Source organism: Poecilia reticulata, chromosome 14 (genome assembly GCF_904066995.2).
Source record: "Poecilia reticulata chromosome 14, P_reticulata-male-v2, whole genome shotgun sequence".
NCBI classification, from domain to species: Eukaryota; Metazoa; Chordata; class Actinopteri; order Cyprinodontiformes; family Poeciliidae; genus Poecilia; species Poecilia reticulata.
Window position 1 is genome coordinate 11515393 of NC_088843.1, and position 18407 is coordinate 11533799.

Genomic DNA, 18407 nt, shown 5'->3' on the forward strand with positions numbered 1-18407 from the left:
GTCTGACTCACAACTTTCAGACATAAACATGGTTCGAGCACGATACCTTCAAATATTTAAGACGAATCAGTAAAAAAGCACCTTTTTCAAACCAATTTACTAGTTCAACCAAATAACAAATCACATGGGTGTGAAACAAATCCCAGGAAATTAACAAGACCTCCGGAGAGAGAACACTAATAAAATTCAAATAAACCGTAAATACAGATATGCGCCTAGAAATATTTACAAAAAGTAGAGACACTTTTGTTGGTGTTTTAGTTTAATGTTAGGCCCACAGTCTTTTTGGAGCCAGTGCATATCTTCTCAGTCCATTGAGGTCTTTAGTCCGGGATCACTCCAGACCCAGGACGTAGTTGATACCTTGGACAAACCCGATGATGACGGGTTGCCAGGCTACCAGGTATCGAAGCCAGTCTAAAAGTTGTCCATACATGACATGTGGCCTCTCCCAGCTGAACAAAACAGTGAAGGAAAACAACTCAAAGTAATCAGAAAAGATACAACAGAGAATTAGGAACTCAATTTGAACATCATTGAAACTCAACCTAATGCAAGACGTTAAGCTAATAAAAAATAGACATAAATTGATACATTTCAAGTTTATTTTTTTGTTAATTTTGATAATTATGGCTTCTAGCAAATGAAAACCAAGCTACACAATAACACAAAGTTAATAAAAACCTACTCTTTAAACAGCGTACTGAAAACATATATGCATGTTCAGTGCAGTATATGCACTGAATATTTGGGTTAGGCCTCCTTTAACACGACTTACTGCATCAATGCAGCATGACATGGATCAGCCTCTGATTCTGCAAAAAACATGTCACTAAAGACCTGCAGGTTCACAGTATTGATGCACAAACCACACCTAGTGAACATTTATGCATATGCCTGCTTCATGTACAACTCCCCCTTCCAAACCATTTCTTCCTTCCACTTAACTTTCAACTGATATCCTTGGAACGGCAGTCTGTGCTTCTTTAGAAATACCAGACTGGATGGGCCACAATACTGTTATGTTAAAAATATTTCTGCTTGGCCTTATGCAAAATATAACATTTTATTAGAATTCTGTTATCTGTCACTCACAATCCTCTAATTTAAAATAAACACTTAATATACATAACTGAATATATCTTTCCCTGATCGTAAATGCTAAAGGTAAACTTTTTAATGACCTTCTAATTTAGAAGAATCCCATTTCAGTTTTGGGAAACTGCTGTCACGCGCCTCTAACGTGCCTTTAACTGATCCATGAAAAGGAACAAGAACTTGATATGCAAGCTGGAAATTTCTAGTACATTAATTAGCATCTAGTCACTTTTTTACACTCGATTTAAACTTCCAACAAGTTTATTATTTAGTTCAACTTCTTATAATACTTAACAGCAGGATTCAACATTGAGCTCAAAAAGTAGTTGTCTCTGGTAGGAACAATAGGAAGGATACGGATTGCTGAACATCCTCTTCAGATCCACCTTCTCTTTGCAGTACGGACACATCTGCTTCTTCCCCACGATGCACCAGCCTCTTATGCAGAACTCATGGAAGCTGGACGTGGAGTTAAGGCTTCATGCGTCACCAGCTTGAACATGGGGAAGTGTTGATATGAACGTTTCCACAGCATCAACAACAGAAACGTGGCAGTGAAAACGCTGACTGCAACCGCAGGTGATTCATATCCCACCAGATTGGATAATTCCAGGAGTTCATGGGAAGAAAATGGACATGAAAACATGAACATATTTGGAGGCTGACGGGACAAAGGAACAAACATACCACTAGGTGGCAGTGATGGAGGATATTCTCACAATTCAAGCGAGTTATATTTCTGCTAAAATTCCTTCAAAAAACATTAAATTTTAAACATCAAATGTAACAGACAACGGAATATGATTTGTATACCGTTTCTTTCACTCATGGGAGGAGTTTGGTTGACAGTTTGGTTTTGGAATAGTATAAAAATGCTATTTCTATCTAAAACACCAATGCCATGTTTGGAATGGATTGCAGCAAAACATTAAGGATTTGTAATGGATATTCTATGTGCAAAATATTTTACTCAGAGATGTAAATTCTTTAAATTACATCCCATTACATTAATGTTCAATATGTAAATTATTTTCTCTTGATTATTCACAAACTTTTTTTTGGTCTTGAACATCCAATAATCTCTGTTGTTTTTCTAATCATAATCTAACTGCAATAATAATTTAGTAAGCTGGTTTATGGCTTGAATCATTTTCACTGCTGTTGTGCATTTCTGCTCATAATATCACGTAGCTACAAATCGAGTTTGCTTATAAATCCCCGTTCTCCTCTGATACTCCTACATAACGTACGGTGACGGCAGCATCATGCTGTGGGAGTTGCTTTTCTTCAGTAGGGACAGGGATTCTGCTTAGAGTTGACGGGAAAATAAATGGAGCAAAATAAAGCGAAATTCTTCTTTAGACAGGACAATGGCCCTGAAAATTCAGCCACAATAATGGCTCAGTCAAAGTCAACAATATGCAGCTTAAAATCTGAGTTTTGATAGGGTTTGTTTGCAGAATTTGCAAACAATGGGCAAGAATTTCTCTCGGTGGAAAACTTGTACAGACAGTGCCGCTGTAATTTGAATAAGATAAATTAGTATTAGATTATGAAAAACATATATCTTATGAGACCCTACTTTGTGTTGCTCTAACTTAATATTTTTAAAATAAGGACATAAATGAAGGTTTTAGAGTACTGTCAATTTTTTCATGAAATAATTACATTGAATTTACACAATAATGTGTCTCTTAAGATAACAACAATGTTTTTAGATCCATTTGTCGTGTCATTTTGTTGGAAACAATATGCTTTTTTTTTAAACATTTTTACACAAATCCCATATAAAAAATTGCATCCGTCCTCTTTTACCTCTCCATCCTCTGTACTAAAACCTAAAAACAGAAATAAAATGGCAGTTATTTAAAAACATCAGATTTCCTCAGTAGACAAGTAGATAAGTTGTGTTTAAGAGCCCATGTAACATTTGCAAACCTAAATTAAATTTTAGCTGGAAAAATTACTCTTTAGATGTTAAGGTTGCAGACCACTGCTGTGGACACTAACATGGAAAAAAAACATGTTAGTGCCAGGTTTTAAAACCGTAACGCAGAGTTTGAAAAAGGCCTAGACAGGAAAACGTGCGGTTTATAACGTTCAGCAAATTCCAATCAGCACTGAGGAAGTACATGGGGTAATTTAAACCAACAGACAAAACATTCTGGGATAAAGATCAAGCTACTTCCTCTTTACATTGTGAGAGACTGCATGTCGCGGTATCTAAAACAAATCTGGAAAACAACCCATGATGCACCAAAACTTCTCTTTTCACTAATAAGACCAGACCAAAAAGCACGTCTGTATGAGTGACAGGTAGGATACACGTGATTGCAGGATAATCTGTAGGTGTTCTCGATTATTCCTTCCTCACTGACGTCTACGAGAATGGGCTGACCGCACACGGCGCAGATGTTGTCCGAGAGGTGCTTGGTCGGCATCCCCGATGCACTGTAATACTGAAATGAAAAGCACAAATGGTTCAAGTAACATTTAGAGTCAGTCGCTACCTCTAAAATATGCAAGGTAGCTACTTACGCCAACAGTTGAAGCCATGAAGTCTGCACACATCTCGGCAAAGTCTCTACCAAGGACCCCGTAGTACAGCCCATAGAACAGCAGCGAAACGCCAAAGTCCATAGCATCCTCTGGTTTTATCCTACAGGGATAATCAGAGAGATAAGCAAGAGCTGCAAAAGACCAATAAAGAAAAGTGAACTAATAAAAAGGCTGAACACTGCACCTAAATGATCCATTTTTCATTATTTTGCAAACTTTGCTTTAAATTATTTAGAACTTCCTAATCATTTCAAATAGAAAACCTTGATCTCAAGACTTATTTTAAAATCAATAAACCTTAAAATAGCTGTAACCATGTTTTAAATATAGCTAAACAAAACAATCTTATAAACAATGAAACTGAAAACAATAGCAGTCCCTTGGCGACCACCTCTATGGGGGGGGGGGGGGGGGGAGAAGAGAAAGGCAGACATTTTTTTACGTGTAGATCATATGTGTCACTTGTCATGAAAGCTTAAGCTCTTTACATAATGTTTACATTAACCTTTGCAATTTTAGAAACAGACTGACTCTTATAGGCTACATTTTTCTGGACTGAGGTCGTTTCACTCTTTATCCAAGCAGAGCTAGTAAAAGTGAATTCCAGTCGGCTTGGTGGTTCATTTCAATTCAGTTTACGTATGTAACGATGACGGGGCATTTTCCAAGACAGAAATCTAATTTGAGAACAGAAATTAAAAATTGATTCAAATTCAGATACATACAGCGCATCTGGAAAGTCTTCACGGTGCTTCACTTTTCCCATATTTTCTACAGCCTTATCCATAATTGTTTTAAAATGTATATTTTTCCTCAAAATTCTTCTTCATACCCAATCATGACAATGTGAATTTTTTTTTTTAGTTCAGCTAAGAAATGTAGAAAAAACATCAATGGACTAGATGCACAGTTTACTCCAATTCAATCCTAGTTCTAAAGTAATCCAGCCAAGTTCAATTAAAATCCACATAAGTAAAAAGATAAATACTTGGGAAATTACAAAACCAGATGAATTAGCAAATGGAACAATAATTACATAAACAGGATTATTAGCCTTTGCCCTTTAATGTGTTCTGACACATAAGTCGGTTTAACCGCAACAATGAGGAAATGAAATAGTCCTGTGTCAGAGAGCCTGTTCGCAAGAAAAGAAGCTGCAGATATATTCAGGATTTGCTAAAGAAATCCCTGCAAGTGAGAGGGTTAGCTACAACGGCGTCCATTTATAATCTCATGCCACCACTAAATCTCAACCACAGAGACTTTTTGGTTGCTATGTGTACAGCTAACTCAAATAAAGTGACTCAGAAAATTGGAATATTACATATGACCAATAAAGAAACTGAATATTAATACCCGACACCAGCGTCAAGTACTCGTACCCAATACTCCAAACCGATTCCACAGTTCTGCTGGATTTTCCTCCTGCGCTGTGCAGCTGTGCAACTCAAAGACTAAACTAAATAAATTTATTTTCAGAAGTTATTGTGTGGTATCAGTACTTAGTATCAGCGAGTACCTAAACTGAAGCATTTGTACTCAGTCTAGAACAGAAACATATCGGAGACCTCTACAGATATTATATTAACGCTTTCTTCGGTAAAACTGTTGAATAAGAAATGATAGCAAAGGTGAACGAGCAGATGGCAGGAAGGTTCACTGTGTCATATCAAGTTCACTTTTGGAGCCATGTACCACTTCATGGTTCCCTCTGCACTTGGAACTTGCTCATAGTGACTGTGCTTGATTGGCAAAGGAATCATGTCTGACCAACAAACCCCATAGAGCAATGGTCCCTAACCCCCGCGCTGCGGACTGGTACCGGTCCATGGATCAATTGGCACTGGGTCGTGCAAGAAATAATTAAATATTTTCGTTTTCAGAGAGCATTTGGGCAGTGGTTGAGAGGAGATGAGTAGAGTTTGTGAGTCTTAAGTCTGGTTTAGACGGCAAGATTTAAGAATTGTCGGCTGATTCTCCAAACCTCTGTGACCACAGAGCTGATAAAAGTACAACAGGTTCGACTGGTTCGTGTGTCCAAGGCAGGAGCAACACGACCCGATTCCAGTTACGAACATCCCGATTCCAGAGGATAATACAGTAAAAAACCCCAACATAGCATACGGGAATTTAGAATAACTAAACACGTATGATGATTAGGTAACAATCGTCATCCGTAACAAAAAGAAAAGGTGGTGGACAAAAGACGACGGGAGCAGCCGCTCTATTTGCTGCACTATGATTTGGAGGTGACTATGTTTTTTCATAGTTAACATTTTTAACTGAATAAACATAATAAACATATATAATAATGACCTTTACATGTAATAATAAACATTTCCACATATCATCTCTGATGTCCACCAGACTCTCAGTTGCGCGATATGTCAGCTGTTTGGGATTCCCCTCTGTTCTTACATCACCGTGCTTTCTGATTGGCTACCTGTCACATTCAACAGGTCGTATTCTCGTTCCCAGTCAGGGAAAACCCCACAGGCTGCGATAAAAGGGCCAAGACAACCCAAATTGGACATATTCAGGCTTTAGCGGTATGCAGAAGCCTTATCTGACATTTTGTCCGCCCTCTCCCCCGGGCCACTGCAAAATTTCCAAGTCTTGACCGGTCCGTGGTAATAAAAAGGTTGGGGACCACTGCCATAGAGAATAGAGCAAGAGCAGACACCAAACCCATCAACACCATTAAAGAAACCTGGGCTTCCTTAAAAATCACAGATTGGTGACATTCATGCCACATTACATTAACTCAGAAATTCTGAGTCTTGGCAATGCAACCAAGACTGACTTCTTACTTAATGTCAATCCAGTACAGTACATGAAGAAAATTCAAAAGATTGGCATTTCTGCAGTAATTTTTGTCATGCTTAAATTTTTCTATACATCACAAGTTTAAGTTTTGTTAACTATTAAAATGAAAAACTTTTTGATAGCCTTCTAGTTTTTTTATATGAAGTGGTAGATGGATTCTTAAAGTAGTTGTTACACAGAATTTGAAAACAGCACCATCTAGCGGTGAGAAAGTGCAACACATCATGGAGCCCTAAAAGCTAAAAAAAAATTGGTTGAGTTGTACAGCTTTTGTGAACACACTATACACCACCCACTGGAAAATTTTACAATATTAAAAAAAAAAGAGAGAAAGAGAGAGAGAAAATCATTTTGTGCAACTATACATACCTGAATATAAGGTTTATACCAAAAAGTGTAAACATGACAACGCTGTAGCCAAATATTCCTATGGCATAGCTGATCTTGTACAGGAGGAGGAACCACTTATACACCAACCTACAAATACAAACAGACAGTAAATGTGTTTGACTTGAGACTGTTTTAGAATTATTGCAGCACTAATCTGTCATCTCTCTTTTTTATGTGGATATTTGTCTATAAGTGAAGTTTTTCTAAAAATGAGATTCACCTCGGTGTGGTGCAGGCCAGTGGTTTGCGAGTGGCACGGAAGGAGATGTACGCTGTGATGACGGAGAAGATGAACCACGTGGACAGAAACCTCCACCAGTGGAGTTTGGTAGTGAAGTAGAGCGGAACTACCCACATCTGAAACAGTGTCACCAGCTACGAGACACGAAATGTGCAGAATCAATAGCGAATTTGAGCAAAAAACAAAACAAAAAAAAAGAAAACTAAGCGGTCAATGCTATCAGAGACGAGGAAAACTGAAAGTCCATTTGAATCGAACTAAAAACAAGAATGGAAATATCAGTTTTTATTTCTCTGTATTAGCAAACGACATTGCAGCAATGCGCTGCCACAGGTATAATCCAAACGTAAAGATGCATGTTCCTCCACACTGGAGATTTCATAAAAGTACTTTTCACGCCGATGCAGACACACATACCTCTTGTCCCACTTGAACAGATTTTGAGACTCGGTATGCAAACCGTTACATGATGATATTTCCAAATTCACACTCAGAGCTTGTGTCTTTTGTGCCTTACGTTGTACGACTTTGGGTGTCTCTGTTTCCACTGCACCAGTACCAGCTGGGCGACGACCAGGGTGACGATGAGGATCAGCACCATTTCTGCGTGCATGGCTTCATGACCTTTGTGTTTGGCATGCATTTTTGCATGCTCCACTCTGTTGATAAGAGTTGTAAATGAGCAATGTAGGTTAACAAGCAACCGCGTGATCGGAAGATTTACACCAAAACAGGATATGTGCTCGTGCTGGCAAATGGGCTGATAGACATACTGTAAATGGTGTCATCTTTAAAAACAGGAGTAAAATGGTTTGTATTTTGACCTTGATAAGATTAGAATATGTTTCAGATAAATGCATTAAAGAGACAGAAACAGATAGTGATTTATTACTGATGTTATTATGCAAAAACCTTGTGCATTATCAGCTGAAAACCTACTGACGTGCAACAATTAATTGTACAGATAAGTCCGAGTGTGATGCATACACTGACCTCCATTTCTCTTCTGGTGAAAGCTTGGACACATCAAACTGTAAAAACACAGAAGAAAGGGTGAATAAAATTGCAAAGCGGAAGTTTGTAAATAACTGTTAATTTTGTAATTCCGTCATTCTGTGTAAGATCCCAAACCTGCAACAAATTTTTTGGTCATTTTTGTTGTATTGCTAAAACCAAAAATTTGAATCAGTCATAATTTTCTATTTTAAAAAGTCTAATCTCTGCATCACTTGAGGTTCGTTTTACTTTATTTAAAGAGGTGAGACAACTGACAACTAGTTCTCGGTTAAAACTAAACCTGTATTTCTTTAAAAAAAAACTTTTCTAGTTGCGGTTATCGCCACGCAACAATCAATTTTATGTTAATCATTAATTCTGGGCCTGGTGGGTAAATTAATGATTCTTTTTTTTGTCATTTAAAGACTCTTTGATGCTCAAATGGAAATTTTTTGTAACTGTTTTTTTTTTTCTAATTAATTCAAAATGCTAATTTCCATCAAGATACATGTAGAACCTTTTATGGAATAAGTTGGTCAGATCTAAAAATACCAAAACAAAGTAAATAAAAAGCATTGGTCTAGTAAAAGCCAAAGTGGTGCACCTCTGACAGCTAAATCAAATAAAGCATTCTGGAACAACATTGTTCTCTGTACTTAACAGCTGCTGTCCCTCCCTGGTTGTAGAGCTTGTTTAACAACCTGAAATTAATTTAGAGACTGGTAGGAATCACTGAGGTATGCCTGTCTCGTTATAATTACCTGGAACAACAGAGAAATATTAATTGTCATCCTAAGCAGGAGTCCAAGTGAAGGTTCAGATGTACTAGCACATCTCAAAAAAAATTAAGAATATAGCGTAAAAGTTCAATATTTCTTGTCAGTCATCTCAGAAAGTGAAACGTAATTTTACAGAAATTCATTAACACATGGGAGTAAAATATTTCAAGCTTTATTTTTTTATAAACTATTTTTAATGATTATGGTCTACAGGTAAAAAATAAAAATAAAAAACTCAAAATTCAGTGTCTTAGAAAATTAGAATATCATATTAGACCAATCAGCACAAATGTCAGCCTTCTGAAAAGTATGTACATTTCTATCCTCTTGCATGAATTACTGCATCATTACTGCAGAGGCGATCACCCTTGTAGCACAGCATGGGTGAGATGTACTACTAGTATGTAATATTTTGTATTAATTTCTGTGTAGTAATACTGAATAAGGCAATCATTCTTAATTGAATGTGATCAGTTTAGCACAATCTTGGATCCTATTTGTTATTATACTGTTATTTCACTTTCCTCAAGGAGATGAAGGACAACCAGGCCAAAGGTTACAAAATGATCAACATCTGAATTTTAGGAGTATTTCAAAATTATTTCTATTCATATACACAAATTTGAAACAATGACACAACCTAACAGACTTAAATAACAGTCTCATCATTGTACCTTTCAAAAAGCTGAGTTTAATTCAAGCACTGAAATATCACAGGAAGTGCTAAAGTTACTGCCACTGAAATTACCTGACCTTTGAGCCCCACCAGCCACACCATCTTATACTAAGATTGCTTTAAAATGTCACTCACAGCTCAGCAAAATTACAAAGGAGGAAACCATTTATAATCGAGAGAGAAAGGGAAGAACACAAGTAGCTTTGATTGAGTAATAGCAGGTGATGCTTATGGTCTTAGCAAAGCTGTAATTTTATTTTTGTTTGTATTTGCCATACAGCTAAACTTGTGTCCTGGTTCCACAAGTTTAGCTGTTAGTTCACTTGACAACCTCCTTCCTCCCAGACACTCTACCTGGTCATGGTTGGTAAGTTAATCGTGGTAGTTAGTAGTTAGCTAAATCTGGGAGCAGGAGCTAACTCAGAAGCTAGCTCCTTCCCAGACTAACCTAAGGCTTCCTGTTTATCCTCATTAGTCTAACCTGGTTCGGTTGGTTATGATTGTCCAGCCCGTGGTCGTGCTCCACACCGTCAACCTCCACCTCAAACACGCCAGCCATATTCGGAGAGCTTCTTTAACGTTCCGGGGCCATTAGCATTAGCGGAGCAGCTTAGGAGAGTCACTTCCGGTTTCAAACCCCTTCAAAATAAACTTCCAAATTAAATGTAGGTCAGTTTGTAAACCGTGTCTTTTTCTTTTTTAGAGTCAAACCGTATCATGCCGCCCCCCCACCCCCCAAAAATCAATGTATCACATAATAGCTAATATTTAGAATGTTTTAAATGGGTTAGAATACAGTAAATCAGATGTATTTTGTAAAATATCCTGCTTGCTTAACTCTTGAAGCATATTGTCATTATTCTCTCTTTCAAAGCTGATATATTTTATGTAGAAAGAAAAATGTTCACGACTATCAACAAATCCACACAGAAAACTGTGTGGATTTGTTACACCCATTGCATAAAACATTCTGTTCCTTGTGGTTCTAATTTCAAATAGAAATATCCATTGTGATATTGTTAGCTTTATGCACTTTTCCCTTAAACTGAACTGTGAAAGTGAAGAGAAACTACGGGAACATATTTTAAAAGCTAAAATTAGAACCAGAATTAAAAGTAGCCCGAATTTCTAATATGAAAATGAAACTGTTAAAAATTAGCACAATATCAGTGGCAATTTACTAAATAATGTTAGTTTTGACTGTAAAAGAAAACACAACATAATTATCTAACTTTATTGTTTACCTACCTGTAAACAATATGTGTTAATTAAAAACAAAAAAAATATCAAGCATTAATATAAAAAGAGAAGTGAATGCTGCTTTTCATAAACCCGAACAGATCGTTGTCGGGGTTTTTATCACCAAACAGCAAAGAAACAACGATAGTCATATAATGTTTTCATAACACTCATCTGCTATAATGACATTATAAAAATGACATCCCGCCAGATTATTCAGAGCAGGATATTAATCCTGCTTGTGATTGGTTACCGGTCTTCCAAAGTCAACGCTGATTGGCTGAAAACACCGGTACTGTCCAGAGCGAAAGCCTTTCAAGCAGCGTTTGACTTGTTGGCGCTCTTAGTTTGAGATTCAATGTTGCAGAGGATAATAAGCTGCAACAATCGTCTAATAGTTTTAATCTTTTTCTGACCCCGGCCGAGAAGAAAGTACTAAAACCTTCATTCTAGGAATAAACTGCTGATCTTCCGTCAACATGCACGTGATTAAAAGAGGTATTGTTATGAGGTTTTTGTTTTTTCCTCCTTGTCAGAAAACATGAAGTTATTGTTCTGCAAACTTTGTCCAATGACTCAAAGGCAGTATGCGTTATTGCACATTGAAGGATGGCGTGTTTTATTTTACAGTTTAATATCTTATTATAGACGTTGTGGCGTGTTGTAGTTTCTTTGTGTACAGTTTCAGTTTCCGCCGAAACAGAACAAAGATTCCAATTATGAAACGACAGAGCTGACGATTTCTATATGTGTTCTAAGATTTCCCCTTTTAGAAAGAATACGTATGTATTCTGCATTCAAAATATGTTTTTGCTCAAACAGTCGCATCTGAACCGAAACTTTAAATGAACAAATGTACCTTTGTTTAGTTGTTTATTTTGACTATTCACTTTGATTTTTATACAAAATCGATTTACAAACTAAGACTGTATAAATGTCAAAAATAAGCTTATAGTATTGTGTTGGCGCGCTCCTGTCTTCTTCGCGCTGCAAAACATAATGTTCACTGTGAGCTTCCTGATCATCTGGATCAGGAAGCTATTTGTTGTTTGATGTTGCTTGAGTGGCATCAAACAACAAATAAAACTCCGCTTCACATTTAATATCATTAAACTTCTCTAGTGATTTATTTCAGAACCTGGTTTAATAATTTTTTTTTTTTTAACCCTCTCTTTTGTGTTTTTCTTTTAGATGGGCGGGAGGAGGCAGTTAGTTTTGACAAAATCACATCCCGCATTCAGAAACTCTGCTATGGGCTCAACAGCGACTTTGTGGATCCTGTAAGTTCAGACAACAAAAATGAATCAAACAGGAATATGCACTTTATTCTGTCATAACCTCGCCTCTCTGTTTACGCAGACCCAGATTACAATGAAGGTGATTCAGGGTCTGTACAGCGGGGTCACCACTGTGGAGCTGGACACTCTGGCTGCAGAGACTGCTGCCACTCTCACCACCAAACATCCCGACTATGCAATCCTGGCTGCTCGGATCGCTGTGTCCAACCTGCACCGAGAGACCAAGAAAGTTTTCAGTGGTATGTTTGCTGTTGATTGTTTCATAATGGGTGCAAGTGGCGTAAAGAGGAAGGAAGAGCAACTTATTTCTTTAATAAGTTACATAATTAGTAATCAGAGCAAACTTGATACTTTTTGCATTCAGATGAGTATCGCAGTCTGCGCAGCTTCATAATGACGTCCAGTGCTTCCTGTAAGATGTTACTTACCTCTGCAGTGACTCAATGTTGAAATCAACAGCCTGTCTGCTTCTCACACAGACGTGATGGAAGACCTGTACAACTATGTCAACCCCTTTAACAAACGTCACTCCCCTATGATCTCCAAGGAGACACTGGACATTGTCCTCGAAAACAAGGACGTAAGTAAACATGAGGGAAGTAACATGTGCTCGTACTTTCGGTTTTTTCGTATTAACATGGCAATCTCGACTCTTGCAGCTCCTCAACTCAGCCATCATTTCCGACAGAGACTTTTCTTACAACTTCTTTGGTTTTAAGGTAGGACTTTGCTTTGTTTTTGGTATCAAATTTTAACAATTAGCAAGTGACAAAATAAAGTCACTGACAGACTTTGTTTTGTTCTTACAGACTCTTGAGCGATCGTATTTGCTGAAGATCAACGGCAAAGGTATGTTTCCTTATTTATTCAGAATTTACTTTCATGACTGTAAATGTCCCCATCAAATTATTTATCATTTTAAGACCCTAAATTACTGTTCACCGCTTTTCATAGTTGCTGAGAGACCCCAGCACATGCTGATGAGGGTGGCAGTCGGGATTCACAAAGGAGACATTGATGCAGCTGTTGAAACATACAACCTGCTTTCAGAGAAGTGGTTCACTCACGCCTCTCCTACCCTGTTCAACGCCGGCACCACCAGGCCTCAGCTGTCCAGGTAAATAAGGTGACCACTGCACACTTCCTGTGAGAAATTAAAATTCTCTCCTCATGGGGATGAATGACTCAAGTCAATGCCTGTGAACCATTTTTTGGACAGTTGATCGAGAAATGACTTTAATAAATTGGGTGCAGACGTCTCAGGTATACATCCATAGGTTTACTGATACCTTTAAAAAGTCAATAGTTCACTAAGGGATGTTACGCAAACATTAATGGTGTGTATGTTGGTATAATTCTAGACCAATGAGAAAAAAATTTAAAATAATTTTAAACATGTGCTTAATTAATTCATTGAAGCTATGTTTTTTGTCTCGTCAGTCCTTTACGGAAACGAAAAACTCAAATGCAGCATTAAAAGTCTAAACTGAAAATGACTTTCAGGACTGTTCCTGACAAGTGTACTGCACTCAGAGAAAGCATAACCTAAACTTTGAAGCTCATCTTTTTCCTAATTCAACCGCTTGGATGACTTTTGCAGTTGTTTCCTGCTAGCTATGAGTGACGACAGCATCAACGGTATTTACGACACACTGAAGCAGTGCGCGCTCATTTCCAAATCGGCAGGAGGCATCGGCCTGGCGGTCAGCTGTATCAGAGCAACAGGCAGCTACATTGCTGGGGTAAATACAGCCAAGACTAAATTCAAATTAACTTGTTCTTTTGAACAACCAGATGTAATGTATTTGTTATGTTTTTCAGACTAACGGCACTTCTAACGGGCTGGTTCCCATGCTGCGAGTGTACAACAACACAGCACGTTATGTGGACCAGGGCGGCAACAAGGTGAGAATTCGTGCCAAAGACGTCGAAGGGGTCTAACAATGATGCATAAAACGGTATTTGAAGGGCTTCCTGAACCCTTAGGGTCATTGTGTTTACAGAGACCAGGGGCCTTCTCTGTGTACCTGGAGCCGTGGCATGCTGACGTGTTTGAGTTTTTGGAGCTGAAGAAGAACACGGGTAAAGAAGAGCAGAGAGCTAGAGACCTGTTCTTTGCCTTGTGGATTCCAGACCTCTTTATGAAGCGAGTGGAAAGCAATCAGGTGAATCCCCAGAGAAATTTTCTGTCTAGTATATCTGCAGTGGATTTATCACTAACCTCGTGTCCACTCCTCTGTCCCCCGTAGGACTGGTCTCTGATGTGTCCAAGCGAATGTCCTGGGTTGGATGAGTGCTGGGGAGAGGAGTTTGAGGAGCTCTACACTCGGTAAACACGACACGGCGAACAGTTTGTTTGTTTTTTTCCACCAAGCCGTGCGTTTTTCAGGGCTAACGCCTCCTTGTTGATCACATCTATTTCCAGTTACGAGAAGGAGGGCAGGGTGAAGCGTGTGGTGAAGGCTCAGCAGCTCTGGTACGCCATCATCGAGTCGCAGACGGAGACGGGTACGCCGTACATGCTCTACAAGGACGCCTGCAACAGGAAGACCAACCAGCAAAATCTGGGCACCATCAAGTCCAGCAATCTCTGCACAGAGATCGTCGAATACACAAGTAAAGATGAGGTGAATAGGCCGATCCCTACGGGTTGAGATTGTTCCTGCATGGCGCCGCGACTAGCCTTTCTGCAGCGCGTCGATGATGGGTATTTTCAATCTGCTCTGCTCCGTCTCCAACTCAGGTTGCAGTGTGTAACCTGGCTTCCATCGCCCTCAACATGTATGTCACCCCAGAAAGGAGCTTTGACTTCAACAAGCTTACATCTGTAACCAAAGTGATTGTCAGGAACCTCAACAAGATCATCGATATCAACTACTACCCAGTGCCTGAGGTGTGACTCCAGCGCTAATGGCTCCGGGGAAGCTGATTTCTCCCTGCAGCTGCAGTTCCAGTCAGATGTTTATGTAATCGAATATTATGATGATTAATAGATTAATCAGATCAGAAATGTGCAAATTCTGCAGATATTTAATTTAACCCCTGAGGCTTGTTTTACAAAAAATTTGAAATCCATAAAAAATAAATAAGTAAATTCCTTTTTAAATAATAATTTAAAAAAATTGTCTAAAATATAGCTTTCCTTTAGTGCACGCATGATTATTTGTAGTAAAGTTTGTATCTGAAGATAAAAAATAATTAATGCATCTATAAAGTTTAGGGATAATGTGTAGATTTTTTTTATTAATCGATTAATAATTGCATAGCAGAAGGTGCTTAAAAGAATTGTTTTACTGAAATTGAACTAGGTAAAGCTAAAACTGCTACTTGAGGAGTTCTGGACAGACCATAGTTACAGACAGAAGGTTTTTTTATTATTTTAAATTCAAAATCCGTTTTTTTTTGTTTTTTTTTTGTCCAATTACAGCTCTGAATCTGTTCTTTCTGCAATTGGCTTCTTTTGAGTGTGTATGCTCCAACAATGATTCATCAAGTAAATGAGCTGAAACATTTATTCCAATAATCGATTCATCAGCAGTAAATGTACGTAAACAACTGCTTGAAACTGTACATTTTTTTTCTTTAAAACACCACCTCCTGCTTCCTGCATTACAGGCTGAAAAGTCCAACAAGCGTCACAGGCCTATTGGAATCGGTGTGCAGGGTCTGGCTGACGCCTTTATCCTCATGCGCTACCCATTTGAAAGCCCAGAGGCCCAGTTACTCAACATTCACATCTTTGAAACCATCTACTACGCCGCCCTGGAGGCCAGTTGTGAGCTGGCAGCAGAATTTGGTCCGTATGAAACCTACGCCGGCTCTCCTGTCAGCAAGGGAGTGAGTAGTCTTCACACATCCACCTGGAGAAACATCTGTCTAATCTGCAGATTAGAGCTTAAGTTGTGTGCTCATCATGCTGTTCTGCCTTTTTTTTTTTTTTAGATCCTTCAGTACGACATGTGGGAAAAAACCCCAACAGACCTGTGGGACTGGAAGGCACTGAAGGAGAAAATTGCCAAGTAAGTCTTCCTCTTGTTTTAAACATCCGTTTTCCTGTAGCAGAACCTTTATTAACCCTTTATACGTTAAATTGTTTGTCCTTAGGCACGGTGTGAGGAACAGTCTGCTTTTGGCCCCGATGCCCACAGCTTCCACTGCCCAGATTCTGGGTAACAATGAGTCCATTGAGGCGTACACAAGCAACATCTACACTCGCAGGGTGCTCTCAGGAGAGTTTCAGGTCAGCACAGAATGCATTTGCCGCTTTAAATCTCTAAAAAACAACAAAAGAAACAAACATCAGGATTTAGTTTAGTCATGATCCAAATCTTGTTCATATAATAGTGATTTGCAGTCTGTGTACTAGTCCAGTACACAAGTAGTCAGTGTGTCGGACTCTTTCTTCAGGAATCAGTGTATTAAAATCTGTTCCATTTAGATAAATAGTTTGAACTGTATTCAATGATTCACATAAATACAGTTAAAATTAAATGGGATGTGTCCTATTTAATTTATTTGCATTCAGTGATGCTCTGGAATCTCGGCAGTGACAAATATTTTGTCCAAGCAGAAGCTTCTTAGGAGCCGAAGATCTGCATCTGACACGACAAATCCAGCTACAGTCATAAAGAACCTTAAATCTTGCTCCTGCTGACTGGTGCTACCGCTAGGCTAATGCTAGCATGTTTATTAGCTGCTCTTGATAGTCTGTCATGTGGTTACGCCTAAACATGTAGAGACAAGACCTATATATATATTAAAAAAAAGTTATTCTCCAGCTTTATAAACGGATATTTTCTTTAAATGTCATAAAATTTAATTATCAGTGTTTCAACTGCTTTCTGTGCAACTACATGAGCAGTTGTCTGGGTTTCACAGAGGCAGTGCCATCTCTCTTTTACTGTGATTTGATGTGTGTTTGTACGTTTTTATTGGTTGTAAAAATTGCAGATGCACAACTCACTGCACTGTGTAATAGATAAAACCACAGATTAAACCTACATCAGGAGTTGTATTTAGTCCTGGAAAACATTTGCTGGGATTGGAAACATGACTGATATTTACGACATCCATAAAGGAAGAAAAGATTGCCTTAAGATCTTTTAAATTTGTCATCTAGATTGTGAATCCCCACCTGCTGAAGGACCTCACTGAACGAGGACTGTGGAATGAGGATATGAAGAACCAGCTGATTGCTCAGAACGGCTCCATCCAGGTAAAACTAAATATTTTAAAAAATCAGCAAGAAAATGAGATTTATTCTTCAAGAAACAGATTTTTATAACATGCTCTCACTTCTTGCTTAGGACATCAAAGAGATCCCAGATGATCTGAAGCAGCTCTATAAAACAGTTTGGGAAATCTCCCAGAAAACCGTCCTCAAGATGGCAGCAGATCGTGGCACCTACATCGATCAGAGTCAGTCTCTGAACATTCACATCGCTGAGCCAAACTACGGCAAACTCACCAGCATGCACTTTTACGGATGGAAGTTGGTACGTCTGGACCCAAAGGACAAATACTCAAGAGTATCAGCAGGAACTCCTCATAATCCTTGTCCTTTCTTGCCTGCAGGGCCTGAAAACCGGCATGTACTACCTCCGAACGAAGCCCGCTGCCAACCCGATTCAGTTCACATTGAACAAGGAGAAACTGAAGGAGAGCCAGTCAGCAAAGAGGCTGGAGGAAGAATCTAGAGAGCGCAACACAGCGGCCATGGTCTGCTCCTTAGCCAACAAGGATGAATGCCTGATGTGTGGCTCCTAAGACGAGGATCGAGTCTCTCTATCGCCATAATCATTGCAGATTTATATTTTTGGAAAATACTTAGTGTTTTTAATGTTTTCTTTTTAAACATTAAAATACAGTTATTTAATGTTTACAGTATTTTTTTTAAATCATAAAAAAATGTATAGTGTGGGTCCATATTGTGTACAATTAATAGGATTTTATGAATTAACATTTTACTTAGTTATCAATGCTTTTTTTTTTTTTTTTTTTTTTTTTTTGAATGAATTTCAGGTTGATCTTTGTTTTAAATGAAATCAGCCATCTGGCATTAAATGTTATGGATTCTAATAAAGATATTTAAAAAAATCCGCAGGTCATTTTTTTACTACTGCAATAAAACATTTTAGTTTTTTGTTTTTTATACACTTACAATAGGGGTGGAAATAAATATGTAGGGTTTTCTATTTTCAAAATCAACAACTTGTAAGTTTGGGTCTTTTTTTATTAAATTGCTTTGCTTTTATTAAAACAGTTATAATTTTTCTATTTGTATGACAATAATAAAAAAAAAGTAA

The 18407-nt window shown here is 38.2% G+C and overlaps 2 protein-coding genes across 5 annotated transcripts; one reads left to right on the plus strand and one right to left on the minus strand.

Annotated features, from left to right (window-relative positions):
* Positions 1-80: 80 nt before the first annotated feature.
* On the minus strand, positions 81-10205 carry rnf121 (ring finger protein 121). Of its 2 annotated transcripts, none has more exons than XM_008427624.3 (9): positions 10047-10205; positions 8108-8145; positions 7632-7773; positions 7094-7248; positions 6853-6960; positions 3637-3757; positions 3424-3557; positions 1456-1557; positions 81-455 (listed from the first exon to the last, which is right to left on the minus strand). In XM_008427624.3, exons 1-9 carry the CDS (start codon positions 10122-10124, stop codon positions 335-337), a joined length of 999 nt encoding a protein of 332 aa, XP_008425846.1. In that variant the 5' UTR covers positions 10125-10205; the 3' UTR covers positions 81-334. The 2 variants fall into 2 exon arrangements, with proteins under 2 accessions (XP_008425846.1, XP_081471258.1); XM_081615132.1 differs by lacking the exon at positions 10047-10205 and adding an exon at positions 8246-8353.
* Positions 9718-18394, plus strand: LOC103475859 (ribonucleoside-diphosphate reductase large subunit-like). 3 transcript variants are annotated; one of them, XM_081615130.1, is made up of 19 exons: positions 9718-9932; positions 11996-12084; positions 12164-12341; positions 12582-12682; positions 12762-12821; positions 12912-12951; positions 13057-13219; positions 13703-13844; positions 13924-14007; positions 14106-14267; positions 14352-14431; positions 14528-14729; positions 14846-14995; positions 15718-15939; positions 16045-16121; positions 16207-16342; positions 17222-17317; positions 17409-17597; positions 17677-18394. In XM_081615130.1, the coding sequence occupies exons 1-19, from the start codon at positions 9926-9928 to the stop codon at positions 17866-17868; spliced, it is 2370 nt and encodes a 789-aa protein (XP_081471256.1). In that variant the 5' UTR covers positions 9718-9925; the 3' UTR covers positions 17869-18394. The 3 variants fall into 3 exon arrangements, with proteins under 3 accessions (XP_081471256.1, XP_081471254.1, XP_081471255.1); XM_081615128.1 differs by lacking the exon at positions 9718-9932 and adding an exon at positions 11072-11302; XM_081615129.1 differs by lacking the exon at positions 9718-9932 and adding an exon at positions 11635-11659.
* The last annotated feature ends 13 nt before the right edge of the window (positions 18395-18407 follow it).